Source organism: Typopeltis vanoorti, chromosome 2 (assembly GCF_054136105.1).
Source record: "Typopeltis vanoorti isolate ZY-2024b chromosome 2, IOZ_Tvanoo_1.0, whole genome shotgun sequence".
Taxonomy (NCBI): domain Eukaryota; kingdom Metazoa; phylum Arthropoda; class Arachnida; order Uropygi; family Thelyphonidae; genus Typopeltis; species Typopeltis vanoorti.
The window spans coordinates 61,301,075-61,326,574 of NC_143550.1; the positions used below are offsets into that span (position 1 = coordinate 61,301,075).

Here is a 25,500-nt window from a genome sequence, read left to right on the forward strand (position 1 = left end):
TCTTTTAATAATTTCTTCTGTACTAGAATCCCTTAACTAACTTGAAGGTCTATCATATCTCCTCTTTTCCTCCTATCCATCAACCTCTCTGTAATTTACATTTTCTCAAGCACTCTTCATAACAATACTTCAGAGTCCTGATATCACTTTGGTTATTGGTCTTTGGACTCTCTCTCTAGTGTTTCCACATCACAATAAAAACTAGGTGACCAAATTTAAGCGCAATAGTGCTTAAATGTGGTCTGACCAATGCCAAAGCACCTCTACCACCTCCTTATCCCTACATGTCGATGTACTTTTTATCATAGCATCAATACTATATGCACTCTTTGTAACATATTTGATGTGTCCCCAGAACTTCAGTCCACTGTCTACATCACTCCAAGATCCCGAATCCCATCTGCTTCCTGAAGTACAGCTTCACCAATACAGTATGCAGCATTATATCTCTGTATCCCAAAGTGTAACACCTTGCATTTATTAATATTAAAACTGAACTCCACTCATTTGTCCAATCTAATAGTCTGTTCAAATCTTCCTGTAGAGAATTAACATCCGCACTACTAATAATTCTACCTAGCTTTGCATCATCACAAACATTTTGAAGATCCCCAGTCAGTCCACTTGAAATATCATTAACAAATAAATTAAACAGTAGAGGGCCCCAAGAACAGAACCCTGAGGCATGCCACTGGTTACCTTCCTTTTCTAAGACAAGGTACCATCATACACAACTTTCCACCTCCTCTTTCAACTCATCTATCTCCCTCTGCAGGTCAGTCACTCTTAATCTAAATTCACTATCCCAAACAAAACCATCTCCTAAACTTCCACAGTCACTCACACCTTCCACACTATCAACTATTATTTTCTCATTCTCTCCTATCATACTACTTGTCTTCCTACATTCATTCCCCGTTCCTGGAGCAACCAATTCGATATATCTAATGTACTTATTTCCTCCAACTGCCTGCATTTTGCGCACATATGCTCTCCACTCTCTTTAACAAGCCACATATGTAATTCCCGAGACGCATACATGCCGCAAGTACTGCATGCCACAAAGTCCCTTATGATATTGCTAATAATTGAGTTCTTAAATGGCGGAGGACTTGGCGTTACGCCACTTGCGACTGCTGCTGAATCCACCATCATTCCTTACTGCCGAGTAGCATAATCTTTAATAATTATTCAATTAATAAATAAGAGGGAAAAAAAGTACAAACATCAGAACATTTTAGTACTAAATATAATTAAATAAAATGAAATATAACTAAATACAGTAACTTAGCTTCGTTTTGTCTTCCACCGTTACACGTTCGATTCCGACGGTACCAAAATATATTATATCGCGACAGCAACTAACTTCCAAAAAAACAACCACTGAAGTACACTCGTATTCAGCACTCAAAAACGTAGAAAAACGGGGGAAAAAGCGGACTATTCACCATTAAAAACCACTTTCTTCTGCACAGCTCAAATTCACCGCCACGTGTTAACCACGTATTAACCTTGCTCCTCTGTCATCTCCTGCCACATTCAAAGTTCCTCATTGAGATTTCATCTGATTGTTGTACAGCAATCTCTCGATTAATGTGCCCCTGATTAGTGCGTTTTCTATTAGTGCGTCATTTTTTTTTTCGATACCCAAATTCGATTAGTGTGCCTATATAAATCTTAAAAATAAATGTTAGATTTTAAAAATTTTCGATCTATTCATTTTTTATGGCTAACTATTTTAAAAAATCAATCACCAGGATGAAATAAATTAGTTACTGATTTGAAACATTTTACAGAGTTATTTTTTAATAGCATACTACACTATTTCCATGCACACTATGTTCCAAATTTACCGCCTCTGCTTTACATAGCATTTTGCTGATCATATCTCATGCAAGTGTTTTCCTTACTTTTTTTATTTTAAATTATTTTCCTAACCTTTAATCATGAGTAAAAGAATTAGTGAGCAAAAATAGAAGTGTGAAAATGATTCGAAAAGTAATCTGATTGGAAGAAAAACTTGAAATAATACAGAAAAATGAACATGGTGAGTCCAGAGCAAAGATAGGACAAGAACACAAAAATGGGTGAATCAACTGCTGAATACAAAGAGAAAGGTAAGGCTGCTTCAAGTTCATCATGCATGCACTCGAAATCAAAGTATTATAATGATTGAATTAGAGAGATGTCTTTTTACATGGATCGAAGATTGTAACCAAAAAACGGAACCCACTAAACACTGGCCTTATAATCAAAAGCATTGTTTCTTTGTAGCCTGAAAAGAAATGGCTATCAATGATGGAAAAGAAGAATTCCATGCTAGTAGTGCTGGATGATTTGAGCATTTCAATAAGAGAAATGGCCTACATAATGTTCTAATCACAAGCGAAGCTGCAATTGCAGATAAGGAGATATCCAGAGATTTTGAAGAAAATTATTTAGAAGGGGACTTCTTAATTTTTAAATAAATTGTTTATTTAAAAATTAAGATGGGGACTATTGTGATCAACAAATATTTAATGTCGATGAAACCGGCCTTTTTTTGGAAGTGAATGCCTTCCAAGACTTTTCTAGCCAAATCAGAGAAATCTCAGCAATGTTATAAAGTCGCAAAGTCGAATGAAATTACTGCTAGCAATATGCTAGCCATTTGTAAGCACATTTTTCCACATTGTGCAAATGATTTTAGAGGCTTTTCAAATGAATCTAAGTTAATTAAATCTCATTCTGAGAAGTTGAGTGATTCCGACCTGCTAAATTTAGATGCACAGCAGGAAGATCCTGAAGAATATGAAGAAAATTTAATCACTGACAAGCCCAAAGAGGTTTCACAGAAACAATTTGAAAATAGTTTTCGTACAATAGGAAGATTTTAAGCAGCAGTACTTAGAGACTGACCCTGGTGAAGAGAGAGAACTAGTAAAATTTGCAGAAGAGGCAATAGGGCCATACCGTCAGTTGTATGAAAAAAGAAACAGAATGCTCGCCAAACTACGTTAGCTCAATTCTTTGTTAAGAAGCAGAATAATAAATCTATATTCTAAATATATTTTATTGTCTTTCAGCTTCATGATTTTCCTTTAACTAGTCTCTGAGACATATCCTAATTCTTTTATAAAAAAAAAATAAGGGTCAATAAAAAAAGAAATTTGACGAACAAATCATAGTTTATTATAATTAATATAATAAACTTTGGTTATTATATTTGATCAGTGTGTTTTCAATTAATGCGCCTGTTTTACAGAACGTATTAGGTGCATTAATCGAGGGATTGGTGTATACCAATTCTAGCATTAGTCTCCCATTACAATTCTGAAATGTTTTCCTTTATTGTAAAGTTGGGATACATCATGATAAAAGGCTTCAATTTCTTCAAAAAAAAAATATTGATATACCTAGTCACATATATATATAATTTTATCTTGTGAATGCCAAAGTTGGATAGCAACACAGTTTTTTCAATCCAAGAGATAGCTGAGGTTAATGTTGAAATATACTGGATTGAGGATGATTTCTTTAGATTCCACAATTTTTATTTCCAGTTCATAGCATCGAAAGATGTTTTCAGATTTGCCAAATAATTTAGTGAGTAATACTTTTCATCATTAGTGTCATCAGAATTGAGGATATGATTAGACAGAGCCTTGGCTCTAGTTCTGCCATATGTGATGTCTCTTGGCTTCTATTCATTTAATCTACTTCAAAAATGTGTCTCTCAACCGAGTCAGTTATGTTAAATTCAACTGCATTTATATAATCAGGAACAAATAGGAAATTTCCTATTAAAAAAAAAAAAGACAGGAAGGTGTCGTTTCATCTAAATTATTTACATCAGCCCTAAAAAAAAAAAAAAAAAAAAAAATTTTAAATGTGGATTGGGAAAATAGAGGAATTACAGTAAATGGGAAAGAATTAAATCACATATAATTTCCTGATGATATTGTTCTTTTAGGAAACTGTAGAAGAACTTCAACAAATGATCACAGAATTGAATGCAGAAATTTAAAAAAAAAAAAAAAAAAAAAAAAAGGATTAAATAGAAATAGAGACAAAACAAAAATAATCTATAATAAATAAATCACCAGAAAGCTATGTAAATGAAACACCAGGAAATTGATATAGCAACCCAGAAAAAATCACAGAGAGGCCATGAAGAAGTTAAATGAAAATTGAACTTGGTTGGATAGCCTTTGGAAAATACCATGAATCACTCAAAGGAGAATCCCAATCTGCCTTAAAAGAAAAATATTATCCAGTTGTGATATAGGGAAGCAAAGTATGGACTTTTACCCAGTAAGCTAACTACCCAGAGGAAAATGGAAAAATCATTCCACAATATTACTATTGAAGATAGTATAGCCCCCAACAGTATTGCACTTTCTATCGGACTAGGATGAGAGACATAACAACCATTAAAAGATCCAAATGAGTAGGTCATATTTCAAGAAGAAGTAACACTCAAAAATGGACAAAGTTGATATATGAATGGAATCCAAAACATGAAAAGGGAACTATAGGAAGACCAAAGAGATGATGGGAGGATGAGATCACTAAGATGCCAGGAACTCAATGGTATAGAAAAGCTCAAGGTAGGACTGAATGGAGGAATTTGGGGGAGGGGGGTACTTTGTCTAGCAGAGAGCAAAAAATGGCTTATGATAATGATTTGTAGAATCATTTTGTGCCCTACAAGAGAATCTTGGTCTAACCTTGGTCAGTAGCTCTCATACCATGACACCATTCCTATGTTTAACAGATGGAGTATGTAATCTGAAAAAGCATTTCTTAGTATTTTGTTAAACTCATCATTTCCTGATATATATCCTAGAGGTTATTTCCACAATAGGAAATTGGTTTGCAATAACAAATTACCTGAAGTTCTGATCATAGTGTTATAGGTACAGTGTTATTTTAAATGAAATTAATCAGGATAACAAACTATTGCTGTTATTACTATTAGCAATAGTGGGACTCATACCATGATATAAATTAAAGATGCAAGAAGTTATATTCTTTTTAATCCTTTATCGAAGTGTAAGCAAACAAAGTTTGCTTGTGGTCATGTCATGACTGGGCTGCTTGTATATGGAGGCTGATGACTTTACATCATTTGGTATCACATAATACAATGTACTTATCTTTATGGACATGTTATGGGAATGGCCAGACCCAGAAGTGATATCAAGGTTGAAGTAATGCAGAAGTCATATTTATTATTATGTGACACCTCCAAGGAGTCCAAAGACTCGTCGGGGGAGAGATACCTCAAGGTACCACACCTTACTACTTAGTTGTGAAGTGACTTCATGTACAAACTTTGTTACTTGGATAAAAGATTAAACTAAGAATATAATTTCTTGGCATCTTTAATTTATAATATAGTTGTATAACCAAGTGAAAACAAACTTTCGACATTGATCTCTAATCTAGAGTATTTTAGTAATAAGGTGTAACACCTTTTGGCTACTTGTATATGGAAATATGACTTTTGCATTACTTTAACCTTGATCACTTCCAAGGAAGAAATCGAATCTGCAGTCAATAAATTTACTCAACAAATCAATGCAGCCTTATCATCTATCACCTCAAATACAACTGCTTCTAAGCCTAAATGACTACTAAAAGATATTATGAACTTAATCAGGGAAAAAAAAAGGCAAGAAAGTGATACCTTAATACAAGGGCTCCCCAAGATAAAAAGTTACTCAACAAATTGAATAGTGCAGAGAGATGCACTAAAAGCCCACTGAAGCAAACTATGGGAAGATAAATTAGCTTTCATTTCACCCGGTGATCAAACTGTTTGGAAACTGTTAAGAAATATCAAAAACAATAATAAAACTCTTTCCCCTCTTAAATTGGATTTAGGCATTGTTCACTCAGATGCTGAAAAAGCTGAAACTATAGTTAAAAATTTAGAAAAGCAGTGCAGCCCTTTACATGATAACCCGCATTTCACTCATATTTATAAAATCCACTGCCACATCAGATACGTGCTAAAACGGTGTGATACCTGTACCAGCCAACTCGCACTTAGTTCTCAGCCGAAATATATGACATCATACAGAATTTAAAGAGTAAAAAAGCTCCTGGACCTGACGCCGTTCCTAATAAAGTTATTAAACTGCTGCCCCAAAAGGCCATTGTACAACAATAATAAATGCCATGCTTAGATTCAGATACTTTCACTATGCTTGGAAGTTGGCAGATGTGATTCCTATTTATAAGCCTGGTAAGGACCCGCAGTTATTGTCCCATCAGTCTGATTTCCAATTTGGGCAAAATTGCTGAAAAAGTCATCCTTTTCAAAATTCAAGTTTCTGTAAGCAAGTTAAATATCCTTCCTACAGAGCAATTTGGTTTCCATAAACTCCACAGCACTACTCAACAAATCCATAGACTTATTGAACACATTACCACCAGCTTCAACTGGCACCAATACACCATAGCAGTTTTTCTTGACTTAGAAAAGGCCTTCGACAAACTATGGCACTTTTGACTACCACAAGCTGATTTTAGCCTGCATTCCATTGGATCTGGTCCACCTCATAAAGTCCTTTCTTTCTAGAAGATGCGTGCAAGTTAAACTAAATGGGACATTATCTACCCAGTGACGGATCTTGGCTGGAGTGCCTCAAGGATCCCTCCTGGCACCAATACTTTTCTCAATTTACATGGCAGACATCCCACATAATCCAATGTCATCTATCATTGCCCTCTACGTTGACAATATAACAATACTAGCCAGATCTCTTAAACTTCATCTTGTTACCAAAACTACATAGACTAATTGAATACTGAAATTGGAGCACTGGTTCTCCATTTGGAGATTGCAAGTAAACCCTCAAAAAAGCAGTGCTCTGCTGTTCACTAAAAGTTCAATATCTCCTAAAGAAGACATCTTCCTATTTAACATCAAAATTCCCTGGAAAACAGAAGCCAAATATCTCTGTGTATGGCTGGATAGAAAACTGACCTTCATCCTGCATGCAAAATCCTCATGTGCAAAGGCATCAAAAGTCATCGCTCAGCTCTATCCTATTATCAATAGGAACAGAAAACTAGATATTAAAATCAAATTGCTCCTCTACCAGTTGATGATTTGTTCCATTATCACTTATGTGTCCCCTGCCTGGAGCCATATTTCAAGCTCAAATATCCTTAAACTGCAAAGACTGCAAAACAAATGCTTATGCATGATTTTAAATACACCATGCTATATTAGAAATGTTCAACTTGATCGAGGCACAAATATTTCTTATCTACTCTTTCCTTCAATCTCTAGCATTAAAGTACTTCTCAAAATCATCCTCACACCAAAATGAATTAGTTCAAGCAGCAAATTATGATGAATCGGAATTATGCAAGAAGACCTAAGGCCATCCTAGTTCCCTTTAAGTATCTATACCTTGCCCAACTCGGGCAGAGCACGTGACTCATAAATTTTTCCCGACACAGTAACCTTATCAGATATCAGGGATTATAAAAGCATTATGGTTCACCCTTATAGACAGTAACATTCTGCGTGCGTTCTACTTGATCACTTTTGGGTCTGGCTCCCACTGATGAGACCTCAAAAGTTGAAACTGGTCTGGGCAGAGCTCTTCCCATAATGTATGACATGACATGCATGTCTCTAAAAATGCGCATTGCATTTTGGGATACTAAGGCAGCTGATGTGAAGTCATTGGCCTCCATATACAAATAGGCTAGTCGTGAAGTTGACTTCACATACAAACTTTGTTTGCTTGCACTTGGATAAAGGATTAAACCAAGAATATAATTTCTTTAGAATATATACATAAAATACGAGGTATTATTTATTAAATACACTGCCATATATTTCAGTCTGAAATTAACAGACCATCATCAGTGGCTTAAAAAAGTTGTTACCGGGCAGAATGCAAACAAATGATCTATTCGAAATAGAATGAGCTGTGTTATGAATAGCATTATTTTTTTTTCAATTTCACATTGTTTGATAGTTCAGAATTCTTCCTGTAAATGATGGGGACTTGAACAATTAGTCTTAGCCTTTTTTTTAAGCCACTGACAATGGTCTGTTAATTTGAGACTGAAATATGGCAGTAGATTTAATTAATAATTTTATCTTGTGTTTTTATGTATATATTATATAGAACTAAGGTACAAGTTTCTCTTAAAACTAGAATATAATTTCCTAGTATCTTTTCTTTATAGTATAACCAAATGAAAAAATTTTCAACATCACGATAATACTACATGATGCCCTGTGATCACCTTTTCTTCCGAATTAATCTGTTATTAGACAGGTCTCCAGTATTGTTACATCTTATTTAAGCCTCTTTCCCGGCGTGTTGTTCATGTTCCTGCCGATTTTCATAGCTTTTGTCTTTATTTGCTGATTTTTTTATACCAGATTTGTTTCAATTATTCAGTTTAGTTAGCCCCAGTGACTAGCATATTTTATTATTATTATCATGTGACACCTCCAGGGAATCCATAGACTCATTGAGGGAGGACACTTGCTCTACAACTCTGTCTCCACCACTCAATTCACCCACAGCAATGAACAGCAACTACGCCAATGCCATCTTCTGCCCCCCCCACCACCACTTTCACAGACAATTGCAAACATCTATGCCCACGATGGGATTCAAACCCGCAACCTTTTGGCTTGGAGAGCAGATACACTAACCACTCGGCCAGTCTGACAATCATCTGCATAGACAAGTTGATTGTCTTAGCAATCAACCTGAACTTATTTCAGAGTTGGACCACCTCACCCTTCCTGATGAGATTTGTTTTGAATTAAAAGATCCAGTCATGGCCATAAGAATTTTCTTATATAAAGATAGTATCCTGGTGCTGACCAGGAATATCATTCTTATATTAAACATCCCTAAAATTCCCAATATCAGAATGATATATCTGAATACAGTAATCCCTCGATTAATGCCCCCGATTAGTGCGTTTTCCGTTAGTGCATCACTTTTTTTCGACACCCAAATTCGATTAGTGCGCCTATAATACATCTTAAAAATAAATGTTAGATTTTAAAAATTTTCTATCTATACATTTTTATGGCCAAATATTTTAAAAAATCACTCACCAGAATGAAATAATTTAGTTACCGATTTAAAACATTTTACAAAGTTAATTTTAATGGCATACTACACTACTTCCATGCACACTATGTATACTATGTTCCAAATTTTTACTGCCAAAATTTATGTCGTCTATAGTACACCCACAGATTTCAGACACTTCGACACTTCTGCAGATGTCACAAAAGGAGAATCCATTCCGATAATAGGGTAATCAATCCATCTTCTGGAATGAGTTGTTTATTATTACACTTAGGAAAATTAACTTCTCTTTTATGATCATTGTAGTTTTTAAAGTGGTAATGATTTTGCTTGTATAACAGTTGGGAAATTTTATCTATAAAGCATGTGATTTCACATGTTGGCGACCAATTCGTATGTCCTTCATTTCTTCCTCCCCTTTCAATGATAATGTCCAAGAGTTAATTAAACCTCATTCTGAAGAACTGAGTGATTCCGACCTGCTAAATTTAGATGCACAATGGGAAGATCCCAAAGAATATGAAGAAAATTTAACCACTGATAGTGAATCAAAAGAGATTTCACAGAAAGAATTTGAAAATATTTTTCATACAATCGAAGTTTTTAAGCAGCAATGCTTAGAGGCTAACCCTGATGAAGAGAGGAGTAGAAGAGGCAATAGGGCCATACCGTCGGTTGTATGAAAAAAAAGAAACAAAATGCCTGCCAAACTACGTTAGCTCAATTCTTTGTTAAAAAGTAGAATAATAAAATTTATATTCTGAATATGTTTTATTGTATTTCAGCTTCATGGTTTCCCTTTAACTAGGCCCTGAGACATACCTTAATTCTTTTATAAAAAAATTAAGGCTCAAACAAGAAATTTGAGGAACGAATTATACTTTTTCCCATAGGTTATTATATTCAATTAGTGCATTTTCTATTAATGCGCCTGTTTTAGAGAACACATTGGGTGCACTAATCGAGGGATTGCTGTATCTCAATATCTGAATGCGTTTGGTATTAGGAGTATAGAAAAACTAATAACTGGTATGAGACCTAACACAGAGTCAGAGAAACTAAATTATAAAGGGAGGAGTGGTGTGAATGTGAGAGTAGAAGCATCAATGTTATATAGCTGTTTTAATAATGGGAATGGGCTTTGTCATGGAAACGTTGGCAGGAGGGAATGATTTCGGCTTTGTGTTTGTCTGGTTCGGGCCCATCAAACGTGCAAAGATGTCTACATTAGAGAAGAATAGAGCTCTGCAAGCTGTTCAACTGTGTCAGGCAGACTGCAGACCAAGACAAAAGCATACAAAAGAACAAATGGGTAGATTATTATGTCTCTACACGAATACTAGGAGTATGATAAACAAAGGGGTAGAGTTTGTCGCCTTAGTCAATATGTTGCGACCTTAGATTGTAGGCTTTAGTGAGACCTGGCTATCTGAATCAGATATACCAGTTGGTATTGGTATCGAGTGTAAAGGATACAGTATTTTTAGGAAGGAGAGGAGAAGAGGGGGGGGGGCTTGTTGCTAATGCTATAGGATGACTTGAATCCAGTTAGAGTTCAGACCTATGATTGTAGTAGTACTACTACTACTAACAATATTTCATCTGGCAGTGAGTTTCAAGCTATCTTGTGTGTGCGGTAGAATCTAATAAGATCAGTTACATAGTAGGGTGCTGTTACAGACCTGGTGGATCGGTTGCAAGTAATGAAGAAATGCATCACCAAATAGAAAAGATGAGCGCAAAAAGAGTAATGATACTGGGAGACTTTAATTATCCAAATATTGATTGGGTAGTAGTAAAATCTCATGAGAAGAATGAAAATGCATTTGAGCTGTTTGCAGGACAACTTCCTCAAGCAGCATGTGACAGAAGGAACCCGAGGACAAAGAGTGTTAGATTTGATTATAGTGTCAGAAGGCATTTCATTTAAAGACATAACTATTCTGCCTCCGGTTGGTGACAGTGATCATGTTGTACTCACTTGGGAAATGACTAAGTTCATGAATGTCCCATTCAGAAAAGGTTACATGCTTATCTACAAAGCAGGAAATTATGACCAACTGAGAAGTATACTGAATTCAGTGGAATGGGATCGATTGCTTGATGGAAAGAATATCGACAGTGCATGGGAAGCATTTAAACAATGCTGAAATGATGCAATATCAGAATGTGTAATGAGAGTTTGAAGAATAAATAGGATAGGAGTCAAATGGATGTGTAATTTTATTAAGCAAGAGATTTGTAAGAAAAGGTGATGTGGGAAGAATACCATGTGCATCAGGATGACGTCCGTTATGAATGTTATAAGCAATAGGCTAGAATAGTTAGAACTGTTGTATGGAAAGAAACTGGCTGTACATGTTAAACACAACCCACAAGAATTCTATTGATATCCTGCAAGTAAAAGAAAGAGTGAACGTGAAAGAATAACTTTCATAAATCCAGCTTGCGTGAGGGTTACAGATGCAGAAGAGGTTGTTCAGTTAATGAGTGCCCATTTTGTTAAAAGCTATCAATGTGGTGTACTCGACATTGAACTCTGTTACCTCTTCATTAGATGAAGAAATGCAAGTGTATGAGAGCGAGATATTAGAGATGTTGCACAAATTGAATAAGAATTCAGCAATTGGGACTGATGTGATATCAGCACGTGTGCTAAAAGAGTGTTCAGTTCAACTGGTCATTCCTTTGACTAGGCTGTTTAATATGAATCTCAGAACAGGGAAGATTCCACAGGAATAGAAGGAATGTATGGTAATTCCATTGCACAAGGGTGCAAAGACCGATGTATACAACTATCGACCAATTAGCATCTCAGGAGTAGTGGTGAAGATTTTGGAAAAATTGGTTAGGGCTTGCATTCAGAAATGGGTTGACAGTGAATCTCTACTATGCAATGAACAACATGGGTTTACTAAGGGAAGGTCTTGTTTTAGTAACTTGCTCCCATTCTATAACAATGTTACCATTGAACTAGACAAGGAGAATGGATACACTATGATACTTTTGTATTTTGCTAATGCTTTTGACAGAATACAGCATGCTAGACTGCTTCATAAATTGGAGAAAAGGGGTTTGGGTTATAGAATATCAGCGTGGATAAGAGGATGGCTGACCAACTTATCAAAAAGTGGTGTACCACAAGGATCATTGTTTGGTCCACTGTTATTCAATCTGTACATTAATGATATTGGGAAGGATATGACAAGTGACATATAGCTATTTGCTGATGATGCAAAGATAGATAGAGTAATCAGGAATGCTACTGAAATGCAGTAGCTTTCCTGCTGGAAAATGGATAGCAGTTCAATGTCAGTAAATGTAAAGTCATTCGCTTCGGCGTGATTAGATATCCAGTGTCTTATTATATTGGTGGGATTTTGCTAGAAGAAACTGATGAGGCTAGGGATCTTGGAGTGCTAGTAGATAGGAAGTTGAAGTTCTGGTGCCATGTGGCAAAGATTGAAAATACAACTCACAAGATAATTGCAATGCTGAAACAAACATTCACATGTAAAGATAAGGATGTTATTTCGCCTCTTTACACGGCCTTGATAAGACCTCACTTGGACCATTGTGTGCAGGTCTGGTCTCCTGGTTTCCGTTGTGATTCTGATATATTGGAAAGAGTACAAAGAGTGTTAAAAATGATATCAGGATTGTGGAATACTGATTATGAAGACAAATTGAGAATTTGTAGACTGCAGACTCCATCAGACAAGAGAAAGAGGGATGATATGATTGAGACTTACAAACTTCTGAAAGGATCATACAGGATTTCAGTTGGAGTTTTTCAATTTATGGAGGGTGGGGAAAGGACAACAGGACATCCTTGGAAGCTGAGAATGGCTGCTAAGAAGGAGGCGAGGGCTAAATTTTTCTCTTGGAGGGTGGTGCATGATTGGAATGGATTGCCATTGGATATTGTGAGTGCAAGCAGTGTGAATGAATTCCAGAATAAGTAGGATAGCTGGGGCATGTACTATGTAGCCTCCCTCAATGAATGTCTCTCTCTCTCTCTGCCTGGATGTTTCTCTTAATAAAATAGGGTATCTTAATCACCCTGTTAGGTTCTATATCCTGAACCCTTTGTGTTGCTTCAAATGTAAAAAGGTCATGTTCACACTGTCTGTCGTGGCTTTGCCATCTGTACCAATGGGATATAAAAGAACATGACAAAGACTAAGTGCAAAACACCCAAATGTGCTAATTGTAAGAGTGAACACCCAGCCTATTCTTCATAATGTGAAAGATAGGATGAAAAGGAGATTCAAAAGATCAAGATAAAGTAAAACATACCACATCAGGAGGCAAAGAACTATACTATATATAGTGAGAAAAAACATCTCATACTTAGCAAGCAACAGTAAAAAAAAAAAAAAAAAGTATCAAAGGAGATATTAACATGCATGACTCCCACCATCTCATAACTACATCTCTAAATGGTATAATTTATTTGCAATTTGAATACAGATCAGAGAAGAAGAAAAAGATAACTTTGCTAGTCATAAAAGTAATAGACTGTAGTGCACCTATAGAATAAATAGCATACCATCAAATCCACTTGATGGAATGAAAGATAAAATGATAAAAATATCTGCTGATCTGTATGGAGTAGATTTTTATGATATCTTTATCTTTTCCTAAGGAAGAAGAGATGGTATTGGCCATATAATTATTACTATTATTGGATGTGCACCTCCATTGAGTCTGAAGACTCATTGTGGGAGAGACCAAACTATTCATACAGTCTATCATGCCTCTCCTTGAACCCATTAACAGACAAAGTACTCACAACGGACACTGGCAACCAATTCCAATTATTCACAACTTTCAAAGCAAAAAAAGTGCTGAAATGTTTCTCCTGCATCAACTCTGTAAAACCCTTATCTTAAATGTTTCTATCATATCCCCCTCTTTTTCTCCTATCAACCAACTTTTGCAATCCACACACTCTCAATCCATCCTCATAGGGAACATTCCACAGACCACTCACTATCTTTGTAACTTGCCTCTGAATCCTCTCCACCACTGCTTCATCCCTGAGAAACCCAGGAACCAGATTTGAGCACAGTAATCCAGATGTGAACATATCAAGGCCTTATAAAGTAGAATAATGACTTATCTCTACTTGTTAGTGTGTTCAATTGCCAAGTAATCTTATGAGCTACTTTAGTGATATGTCCTCTAAACTTTAACTTTGTATCTACCACCACCCTAAATCTCTAGCTTCATCTACTTCCTGAAGTACAGTTCCATGTGTACATAGCTTGTAATCTATTTATCCCAAAATGAATAACTTCACATTTCTCCACATTAAACTGATAGCCATTGTCTTTTGTCCATACTGAAGTCTATTTAAATCATCATGCAAGATTAACTATTGCTCTACCTCATTTTGAATCATCAGCAAACAACTGAATATTTCCTTTCAGGTTATTGCCTATATCATTTATGTACAAATAAAACAGTAATGGCTCCAGCACTGAACCTTGTGGCACACCACTAGTCACCTGTTTTTGCCTTGATTCTGCACCTCCATATACCACTTTTTGATATCTGTTCAGCAGTCTCCCTCTTATCTACTCAACCTGTATCATATCCATTCCCATTTGTTCTGATTTGTGTAACATATTTCTATGTGGTATTCTGTGAAATGCCTTTGCAACATCCAGTAGAATTATCTTGTAGTGATTTCCTTTATCTAACTCAGCTGTTACTCTATTATAAAAATTTAGTGAATTACTAAGGCGTGACCAAGCCTTCACAAAGCCATGTTGCTCTCATAGTATCATTCTTATCCACCAATTCTTGAATTTTTTTGAACAATTTTTCCAGTACTTTTACCACCACACCAGAGATACTGATTGGTCTATCATTTTCTACTGCAGTCTTAGAACCTCCGTTATGCAAGGGGATTATTTTGCCCTCTTTCTACTCCCTTGGAATTCTATGAGAGCTGAGACTAAGAGCCTAGTCAGAGGCATTGCCAGTTCCCTTGCACATTCTTGCAAAACCTGAGTTGATTTCCAATCTAATCCCACAGCTGTATTTACATTGACATTCTACAGTATCCTCAGAAACTTCCAGTTCATTCACCTCTGTTCCCATATCAGTCTGTCGCATATGTTTCAGCAGTAACCTCACTTGGATGATATACCCTTGCAAAGTGGTCACTCAGTAACTAATGTAATTTTCTGCTTTGTCACCTAGCCACCATCAGCACTTGTTAAGGTTAATCTTCCATAGCTGTTCTTCCTCTTACTTGCCATGTAAAAAAAAAAATTTGGATTTCCTTTGGCCTTCTTGGCTTGATTCTTTGAATAATCTGATTTTGCCTTTCTTACCATGCTGGTCATCTTTCTTGCCTTGTGCTGTTCATGAGTTTGCTGGTCACCTTTCTCTGTATATACCCACCAACAGTATTTTTTCTTCTGCAGCTCATGCTTAGTTACATCACTTATCCATCTAACTGCTACCTGATTAACCCTCCTCACCTCAATTTAATATTGCTTCCTCTAGATTCCCCTTAACTATTTCTCATGCACTGCTAACATCCTTACCTTGTAGCGTTTTATGTCATGGCACAGATTTAAGCTTCCTCCTAATATTGTCATAATCGCCTGACTTGTTATTCCACATATACCACTTTTTGACAGAATATTTCTCGTGTTTTACAATCTCCCAAGTCAAGACTTGCATGGTGGTCATTTTCACCAATTGGAGATGTGGCCACCTTGGTTATGGATAGCTCTTCTGATCCTGTGACCAGATGCAATACTCTCGCACACCTAGTCCTCTCCATCACGTGCTACCTCAGGTAGTTATCTCTCAGTAGGTGTATAAATTCCATTTCCTTCCTGCCATATGATTTTCAGATAAAAAGATGATTAGATAGTCATGGATGTTAATAATATTGCACTCCAATATCTGATATGGAGTGCAATATTATTAACATCCATAAATTTCTAATAATTTTAAATACTCCTAAATCTTTCCTACTCACCTGAAACGTGGTCTACCTCTGTCAATTTAAGATTGGTTTTAATTCTGTCATGTTGGTGGTTATTTCTAAAAGTCAAGTCATACACATCTGTATGAGTAATAGCAGGCTAAACACAGAAATTGTCATGTCATCCATCTTAGAAAATATTTCTAATACTGGGAGTTGGATTCTATATGTTGACTATGCGCTATGTTTCATGATATATATATTACAAGCTTAACATATTTTGCACAGGATAATGTTTAAGTGAAATAACCTATTTATAATAATTTTAGTCAGGTAAAGGCTCCTCTGAGGATAAGAAGTTAAAGCCTTTAAAATGGGAAGAAAGTGAAGAAATAGTGTTAGATTCTCTCAAGTATGAGAAAGGTAAGACATTATTCTTTGAATTTGGTTTAAATTCATATAAAAGCATTGTATCTCTGAAGTCTAAACAGTATAACTTTACAATAATGTCTTTGCTACCTACTTTTCCTTTTTAATTAATCTAGCATTAAAAAGATGTTCTACTTTAATGTAGCCAAGTATATTCTTTGCAAATGTGATCCAATAATTTTTACACTATGCAGATGATCAGTGGTGTGCATAATGCTATATGTAACCATCATTGACCTGTTCATATTCATCTTGGCAAACATAAATTGGAATGCAGTTTTTAGTGAATAGATAGATAAATAAATAAGGTAACCAAAAGAGCACATCAGATTACGTGGCTGTTGAAGAACATACTAACAAGGAGGGATAGAGAAGTTATTGTTCACTTATAAGGCATTAATACAGCCACATCTGGACTACTGCACACAATCTAGACTCCATGGGGATGAAGTTGGGAAGATGATCCAGAAGAGAGTGATAATGTCGCAGACCTGTGGAATATGAGAACAGGTTGATGTTCTGTAGGCTTCAAAAATTAGCTGCTGGGAGAAAAAGAGGAGACATGATAGAAGCATTTAAGTTATTAAAGGAGTTTTAGAGACTGACACTGAAGACTTTTTTTTTGCAGTACATGGCAAGAAGGGAGAGAACAAGGGGGTCATCAGTGGAAACTATGTAAGAGTGTGGTTAGTAAGGGTGTTAGGACTAACTTTTTGCTTGGAGGGTGGTGAATGAATGAATGGAATGGGTTTCCAGATGTGGCTGTGGGTGTTTCATCAGTGAATGAGTTTAAGGAAAGGCATGATAGGTTTTGTGTGAATGACTGCTAGTGTGTATGAATAATGGATCTCTCACAGTGAGTCTTCTTACTCCATGGAGATATCTGTATTATAATAGTAATAATTGTTTTAAAAGACCATAAGCAGTAGGAAGTATAAACCAGGAGAGAGAGAGAGAGAGAGAGAGAGAAATGCAAAGTCTACGAAAAGATGCTAGTTTAGTAGGCCAGAGGAAATCTTAGATTTTTTTTTTTTTTTTGTTAAATGGCAAGCAAAACGAAAAGCATGAGCAAATACATTCATAAATAGTAGGAAAGTAATAAATGCAGCAGAAATACAGTCGCAAAATTATTGAAAGATATTTTTCTAGTACATGCATCCCATTTGGAATTATTAGGATTCTAGTTATGTTGGAGGGAATAGAGAGGAAAGAAATGTGTTGTGCTTAGAGGTATTAAAACTACTGCAAGATCTTGATGTAAACATACTCTGGTATCACAATAGTATCAAATGGAACAGCCTCTGTGACTTTATTATTATTCAGGCCTCCATGGAGTCAAAAGACTCATCGTGGGAGGTCCCCCCCCCTAAGAAACACAAAGTCCATCATACGACTCCTTGAACTCATTGACTGTTCTCGCTCTCACCACTCCATCAGGCAATGCATTCCATGGTTCAACCACCCTCCATGCAAAGAAACCACTCCTCACCCTCTTGCTCACAGTTTCCTTTCGTAACTTCCAGGGATGGCCTCCTGTCATCACTCCTTCCCGCTGTTCAACCAAGCAAAAGAACTCCCCAGTGTCAACCCTGTAACCACCTCTCAACAGTTTAAAAGTCTCAATCATATCACCTCTCCTTCTTCTATTCACCAAACTCTGCAGTCCACATTCTCTAAGCCGATCCTCATAAGTATCATAGTACAGTCCTGTACAATAATAATGATAATAAAATTTCAGGACTGGACTTTATCCGCCTTTGTACCCTTTCCACAGTTAATTTATACCCTTCAAATCTTGGGGACCAAATCTGAGAACAATAGTCCAAGTGTTGTCTGATCAGGGTCTTATACAACGGAATGATAACTGTTTTATCTCTGCAGGTCAGCGTCCTTCTCATTATTGCAGCAATCCTCTGTGTTACCTTCACCACCTTTGCAATATGTCCCCTAAATTTCAGGTTTCTATCAATCATCAACCCCCAGATCTCTTGTCTCCCCTACTTCCTCCAGTATAACTCCTCCCATAGAGTATGCAGTGTCCCATCGATGTTTCTCAAACCTCAAGACCTTACATTTTGCTGCATTAAACTGATACCCCCATTCATTTGCCCATCTATCTAGCTTATTCAAATCCTCTTGCAGGGCTGCTGCATCTGCACTATTACTAATAATCCTTCCCAGCTTCGCATCATCTGCAAATAACTGAATATCCCCTTGCAATCCACTGACAATGTCATTGATATAAAGGTTAAACAATATAGGTCCCTGTGGGACCCCACTTGTAACCCTCTGCTTCTTTGAAACTGCCCCACCATACACAACTCTCTGATACCTATCGGACAACCAATCCTGAATCCAGTTGACCAGTCTGACATCCAGACCCATGTGCTGCAACTTAAACATCAGCTTATCATGTGGCACCCTGTCAAATGCCTTCGCTAAGTCTAAGAAAATGGCAGTATATGCTCTTGTAACTTTATCATAAAAGGCTAGCATATTGAACAAGAGTGCCCCTTCCCAAATCCATGTTGACTCTCACAGATAACATTACCCTCATCTTCCCAATGCTGTATACTGTCCTTCACTACTTTCTCCAAGATCTTACTAACTACTGATGACACACAAACTGGTCTATAATTAGACACTTTCAGTCTGCTACCGCCCTTATGCAATGGCACTATCTTACCTTCCTTCCATTCCATGGGCACTTTTTCAGCAGCCAGACTTTCATTGAAAAGCCAGGTCAAAGGCACTGTCAGTTCCCTACCTAGCACATTCTCTCAAAACTCGTGGTGAAATACCATCCAGTCCCACAGCTTTACTGACATCCAGAGTACTCAGTATTTGAAACACACTCTCCTCCTGTACCTCTAAACCTTGAACCTACCCTATCTCTCTAGCATTAAAACTGACTCCTCCAGGAAATACTCCAATAAAGTGTTCATTGAACAATTCTACTATGTCCTCTGCATCAGTCACTAATTCCCATTTTTATCCCACAATATTTCTTCCACAGTCATTTCTCTTCCTACTGGCCACATATTTAACAAAAATTCTCTAGGATTTTCTTTGGATCTAATCTTAGGGCTAATCTCCTCTCATATTCTAGTTTTGTCTTCCTTACCATACTAGTCACTCTTCTGGCCTGTGTCTTATACTCTTTGCTTCCTTTCTGTGATGTTGATTTCTCCTGATCCAAGCACCTACTCAGACCACATGACTAATAATTAACCCAAATTCCCAACCAGTATCCAAGCCTTGGTTTTTCAACAAGGTCAATGAAAAAAATTCTGCATATCATTGAATGACTTGAGACTGAAACCTCAGCATCACACTTAGCATACATTGCAGCTTACTACAACTGCAAAAAAAAAAAATTAAAAGCCACAAATTTCACTTTTGCTCTAATGGCAGTCAAACCTTCTTCCAAGCTAAGGACATCAAGCAGACTTCTGCCTACTCATGCTTCTACCAGTCTCACATCTAGATAGTACTATGAACATCACCCAGAGATAAGGCTAATCTACATTGATGACAATGGCAAAATAGAATGCAAAGATTGGAAGTACAAGGCAAAGTACAATGGCAAAGAGTTAGAAGCTGGTAGCTGAGTTGCCAGCTTCCTTTCTGCTCACTCATTGTGTCACGGTAGATGGCTTCTTCCTCTCCTTGGATTTCCTCACCAGTGCAAGAGTATCTTGTGATCTGTGCTTTTATCCACTCTTACTCCCATACATGAATAACTTTCACTGACTTCAAATCCTCTCCATAACTATACTGATGATGGTACATTTCACTCTTCCCTCACATTTGGGACAAATCTTGCAGTATCTGATTATTAAAGCCTGCGCTAGCATTGCATAAATTCCAAATCTATCCAAACATGGAATACTGCTCACACATTTGGGGTTTGTGCATCAAATACTTGTTGGCATTGCCTGATCTTATTCAGAAGAGATCCTTTTCTCACAAAATCACTCAACTCACTCTCACAAACCTTGTTTTTTCATTATGCCTCTTCAAGTGCTTTCATTGTTACTGTTCTGCTGAATTGGCTGCCATCATTCTTCCACTTTCTTCCAAATCAGTATGGCCAATGTCTACTTGCAATCTACCTCCAAACTTATTGAACCAACTCTTCCTTCTCTTTTATTCTGTTTCTGTTCTCTGAAACCAACTCTCTCATTCTGTCTTCTCCAAAGACTACAATCCAACTACTCAAAAACATGTCAATCCCTTTTTCTTCTTACTCTTTACCCATGCTCTCCACTGATAAGCTATAGGCCTTGCAACTGTTCATTTGTGGGTCAAATAAAAAAAAAAGAAAGTAAAAATAGTTCAAAATTGCAATAAATGAAAGAACTTTTATTTCTGTCTTCTAGGGCTGGTTTAAAGTACTTTGTGGCCACTTGTGCTGAAAGTAGACATAGTGATTGTCCTAAATTTTTGTTAAATTAATACAGCCATATGCAAGTCTGGAGAGCACTTCTAAACCATAAATATAACTTCCAGAACTTAAAACAAGTATATCGATATATCATCAGAGACCTCCAGGAAATAAAGGGCTCAGTGAGGAAGACCAGACATCAAAATGGTATGACCAGTTGTCATACCATTCTTTTAAACCAACTCACATTAGATGCACAACTTCAACAGGCGAACTGTTCCACTCGTTGCTCTGTGAGAGAATCTCTCAATCCTTTAACCATACACAAACTTAACTTTCACTGATGTCCCCATTGTCCTCTCTCCACCTTCCATATATAATGAAAAATTTCATCGACTAATAAATTATGATCCTTGCTTCGTCCAGTGAAACCAAAATACAACAGCCTGAAATACTCAGATGTTTATTGATGTTGATATGATTCTAATATTCATGTTAGACAAACATAAAAATCCACAGAAAGCTTAGAGGAGTATGTCTGACATTATATATGAGAGATCTGGGAATCTCAGCTCTTTTTAGTCATGTATGCTAAACTAAATCCAAATGACAACCAATCTGTTAGACTTGCAGTAAAGTGGGATGCATTAGAGAGATTGCACAGACCAGCAAGTCCAGAATAATTTAAAACTGTAGCATTTTTAGAGCAATCAGTCAATATATTTCTAATGTTACTTATATTTTGCTAAATATTTTTTGTGTATATTTGCACAAGATGAAGTCCTTGAGAGCAGGACAAAACTAGTTTTTGCTATTTCAGAATATGGTATAGTTTACCCTTTTTTTTTTCTCTTGGCCCAGACATATAAATCTCTTGCACGTTTCTGTATGTATGCATACTTGAATTGGAAAAGATGAGAAATAAAATTCAATTTTCATCATTATTTATTATTAATCTCTATGGAATCTGATTTTGAAGGCCCACAATGACCATTATTCCCTGGCCATCTCTGGCAGCCTTTTACTCATTTGCCATTCTACAAGCAAAAATCTGTTCCTCACACCCTTGCTAACCACACTCTTACCAACATCCTGGGATGCTCTCTCTCTCTTATATTTACAACTTTATTTTGCATATATTCAGCCATGATTGTGAATGAGTTAATGCACAGGTTAACTTGAATGGATTTAGAGTTAGGTGTCTGGAAAAATTTTCAGAGTGTGTGTGTATGTGAAAGTGAGAATGACCAACAGAGATTACAAATGAGTGTAATCTCTGAGGTAATAAATTTGAATGCAATGGTCGGTACGGATAGCCAGCCTGATTGGCTATGTGGTTAGCATATCCACTATCCAACCAAGCTGAGGATCAGAATCCTGCCATGTGTATGGATGGTTGTGTGATTGTCTTTAGGTGGGAGATGAATTTCATTGCCCAGTGTGAGACAACCATCCTGCTTTTTGGAGAGCCAAAGTGGCTTGAAAAAATTCTATGTTTGGTTTCTAGAGCAGGGTTTCTGGATTAGGTAAAATAATAATAATTAAAAATGGTAAAATAAAAAATCCTTATCCGTCCACACATATTGAATGTATATGCTTAGCAAAATCATTCATGTGTGGGATCTACATAAAAAGAAAAAAAAAAAAGTTGTAAAGGTACTGGGCCCAAGGGGATATTGCAGATATGTCAGGAATAAGAAGGGAGGAGTTTTTTGGTATTGGTCAGTGCCACTTGAAAACATTTTTATTTTAGAATATTTTAAGAAGAAAATAAAATGTGATTTCTTATAATTACTATAACTGCAGACAAATGTTTGCTATGAAATCGGAATGAACAATTTCTGATTGCAGAAGCTGGTAATCATGGTTAATGACTTTCAGTATGTTTTTTAATGTGCTTTCCCAAAAACTACTCAGAAGTATTTTTTTTTATGATTATGAGCAACAGTTATCACATATGATATATACATTTTTTAATGATACTTAGATGTCACTGCAGCAATTCTGTGTTGCCAAGAAATGATGGTTCCATTAATTTCATCTGCATTTTCAATATCCCATTGAAAACTAATTATTATGAAGACAGAACTTGGAAAGGGGGGGGGGGGAGAGCTTCACTTGAGCCACTGTAAGTGAATACAGTTAGTCAAGCAAGATAAAGATCACTTTTTAAATGACGATAGAAGTTTTGTTTTGCTATGCAAACTGATACTATTTACCTTTTTCTTGGTTAGGAAATACTTTTCTCCTTGACAAAAATATCTAATTTTATTTGCCATACTGATCTGGAAAATATAATTACAACATATGAGAAGTATTTTGATTATTTATGCTAAAATATTCCATGAAAATTACATTTATTGCAAGTTATTAATTTGATAAGTCTCAAAAATATGATTTTTTAATGAACTTTTTTTTTCTATTCTTAGCTCTTCCATTCAGCATCAGTAACTACCTTGAAAGTATTTCTCCTCGTCTTCCAGTACTTCCTGCTAAAAGATCAGATGATATTACTAGTCTTCTGATTGTACTAGGCCTTGACAAATACCATGACCTTTTCATTCAAAATGAGGTATGGAAATTTTGTAAGGTTAAATCTAGTGAGTAAAGAATTCTAATAGGTTTAATGTGCACATGAAAATTAAATCAGGAAAGTAATGGTTATATGGAATTTTGTGTTAATTTTAGGTAGGTGTACAAGGAGAAAAGAACAATTGGAAATAAGGACTTTTTTATTTATGATTTGAAAGACCACACAGGTTTAGTTAATAGGTCTGGGATTGGTGATAGGATAATTTTAAATAATATGGTAGATATACATTAAAAAAAAACTGAATTCATTTATTTTATACAGGTTTGCATTGTAATATGCATTTGAAATATGAGCAGCAGTTCAAACTTGCGAATCAAAATGTACCTTATGCAGGAAGTACTTTATTTTTTTTAAAAAACATTTAATGTAGATCTCAGTCTTGTTTACATCAATGCAGACTTTGATGTGCTAAAAATATGAGATTCCTAAGGTCTCATAGTAAAAATTAAATAAAAATAATCTCCTGATACTGCAGCAAGTGATATGAAGTTATAACTGTGATACCATATTAGACACAAAAATTAATGTATGCTGATCGGATAGGTTTCTTCAGCAGAATTAACTTAAACTTACCACATGTGACTATGTGAAAAGTATTTTACCTTGGGTAAAATATATGTTAAAGATAGCAAGTAATTTTATAACCTTGGTTTTAATCCTTTTTCCCAAGTAAGCAAACAGACAAATAAATCAAGTTTGTGCCTGAACGTGGTTCAAGACCTATGGTGGTGGTGCAACATCAAGGCAACTCATGGTAAAGATGGATTAAGTTCTGATCACCTTGTTAATTTGGTTAATGCCTATTAACCAAATTACAGAATGGGATAGAAGCATTTATTCTTTAAAATAAATACTTAAAGTGAGCCTCTGAAAGAAAAATCATATTCTTCGAATTGTCATCTTCTCAAAAATATTCAGGATTTTTTTGAGAAAATTTTGGTGCACCATCTGAAATGTGAGATCAGCATCTTGAGTTTTAAGAATACTGAGACTAATGTTTTGTACAAGGAGAGTCTAGAAATGTTAGCCTGAGAAGAACAAGCTGACCCTATCATATTTTACCAAAGGGTAAAGGAAGATGAAGGGTCCTTTCTTTTTTTGTAAGAAAGGAGATAAGGCTATGTTTTGGTAGCACTGATTGCTCTTATTGCTGAGAAATGTTTTTCAGCTTGCGAGGCTTATCAAATGAGGAAAAAAAGGAGTACCATCAAAATGGTCCATGCAAGATTTATAGCCAGTATGAGGTCATCGATGTATAGAAGGAAAGGAACAAATCATGATTCCCTTAGGCATTCCTGCACTGAATGAGAAATGTCAGAAGAGCCACCTTATTTGTATGGGCATCTCCATGGAGTCATCTGAATTCTGTACTCAGAGTACCTAACAATACTAATCATTACTCACAATAATGGTTAGTATTTCTTGAATTCAATTACTGCTCAAGCATTTACAACTACCTCTGGCAATCCATTCCACCCTTAACACTTATATAATTTCCAGGAATGTGACCCCCTTGTTCTCTCACTTCCTGCCATGTAGTGAAAAATGTAGTCTGTCAGTCCTATAAAATCCCCTTAATAATGTATGTTTTATCATATCCTATTTCCACCTATTAATTAGTCTATTATCCACAGACCTTCAACATGTCTCCATAGAGAACCTCTCACAATTTTATCACTCGTCTCTTATCCTCTATCTCTCATTCCCAAGCAATCTAGGCAATCATATCCATGTGCAATAATCCATGTCAGGTGGTCTTATTAAAGCCTTATAAAGAGTAATAATAACCTCCCTGTCCTTGTTTGCCAGTGTGTTTTTCAACATCAAAGTAATATGAGATTTTTTTTTAAACCACTTTTGTAAACTTCATTTCCCTGACATAATCACTCATAAATCCTTTGCCTCATCAATTTCTGCAGGCCAGTTCCATCGTAACAGAAGTAAGGAGTTTATGATCTTTTCTTCCCAAAGAGCTCTCTTCTTCTTCCCATTACCTTACATTTTGTCACACTAACCTTTGTAGCTGTGTAACCATTTCTTTTACCAAAGATGCTGAAAATCTAAAAAATAA

General features: G+C 36.0%; 1 protein-coding gene across 1 annotated transcript in view; it reads left to right on the forward strand.

Annotated features, from left to right (window-relative positions):
• LOC150109077 (protein bicaudal C homolog 1-A-like) overlaps nt 1-25,500 on the forward strand; it is a 169,488-nt gene that overhangs the window by 136,504 nt on the left and 7,484 nt on the right. Inside the window, exons 9-10 of the mRNA XM_090401568.1 lie at nt 16,350-16,443; nt 23,266-23,408. Of these exons, the coding sequence (XP_090257694.1) occupies nt 16,350-16,443; nt 23,266-23,408 (237 nt within the window). The remainder of the gene's footprint in view (nt 1-16,349; nt 16,444-23,265; nt 23,409-25,500) is intronic.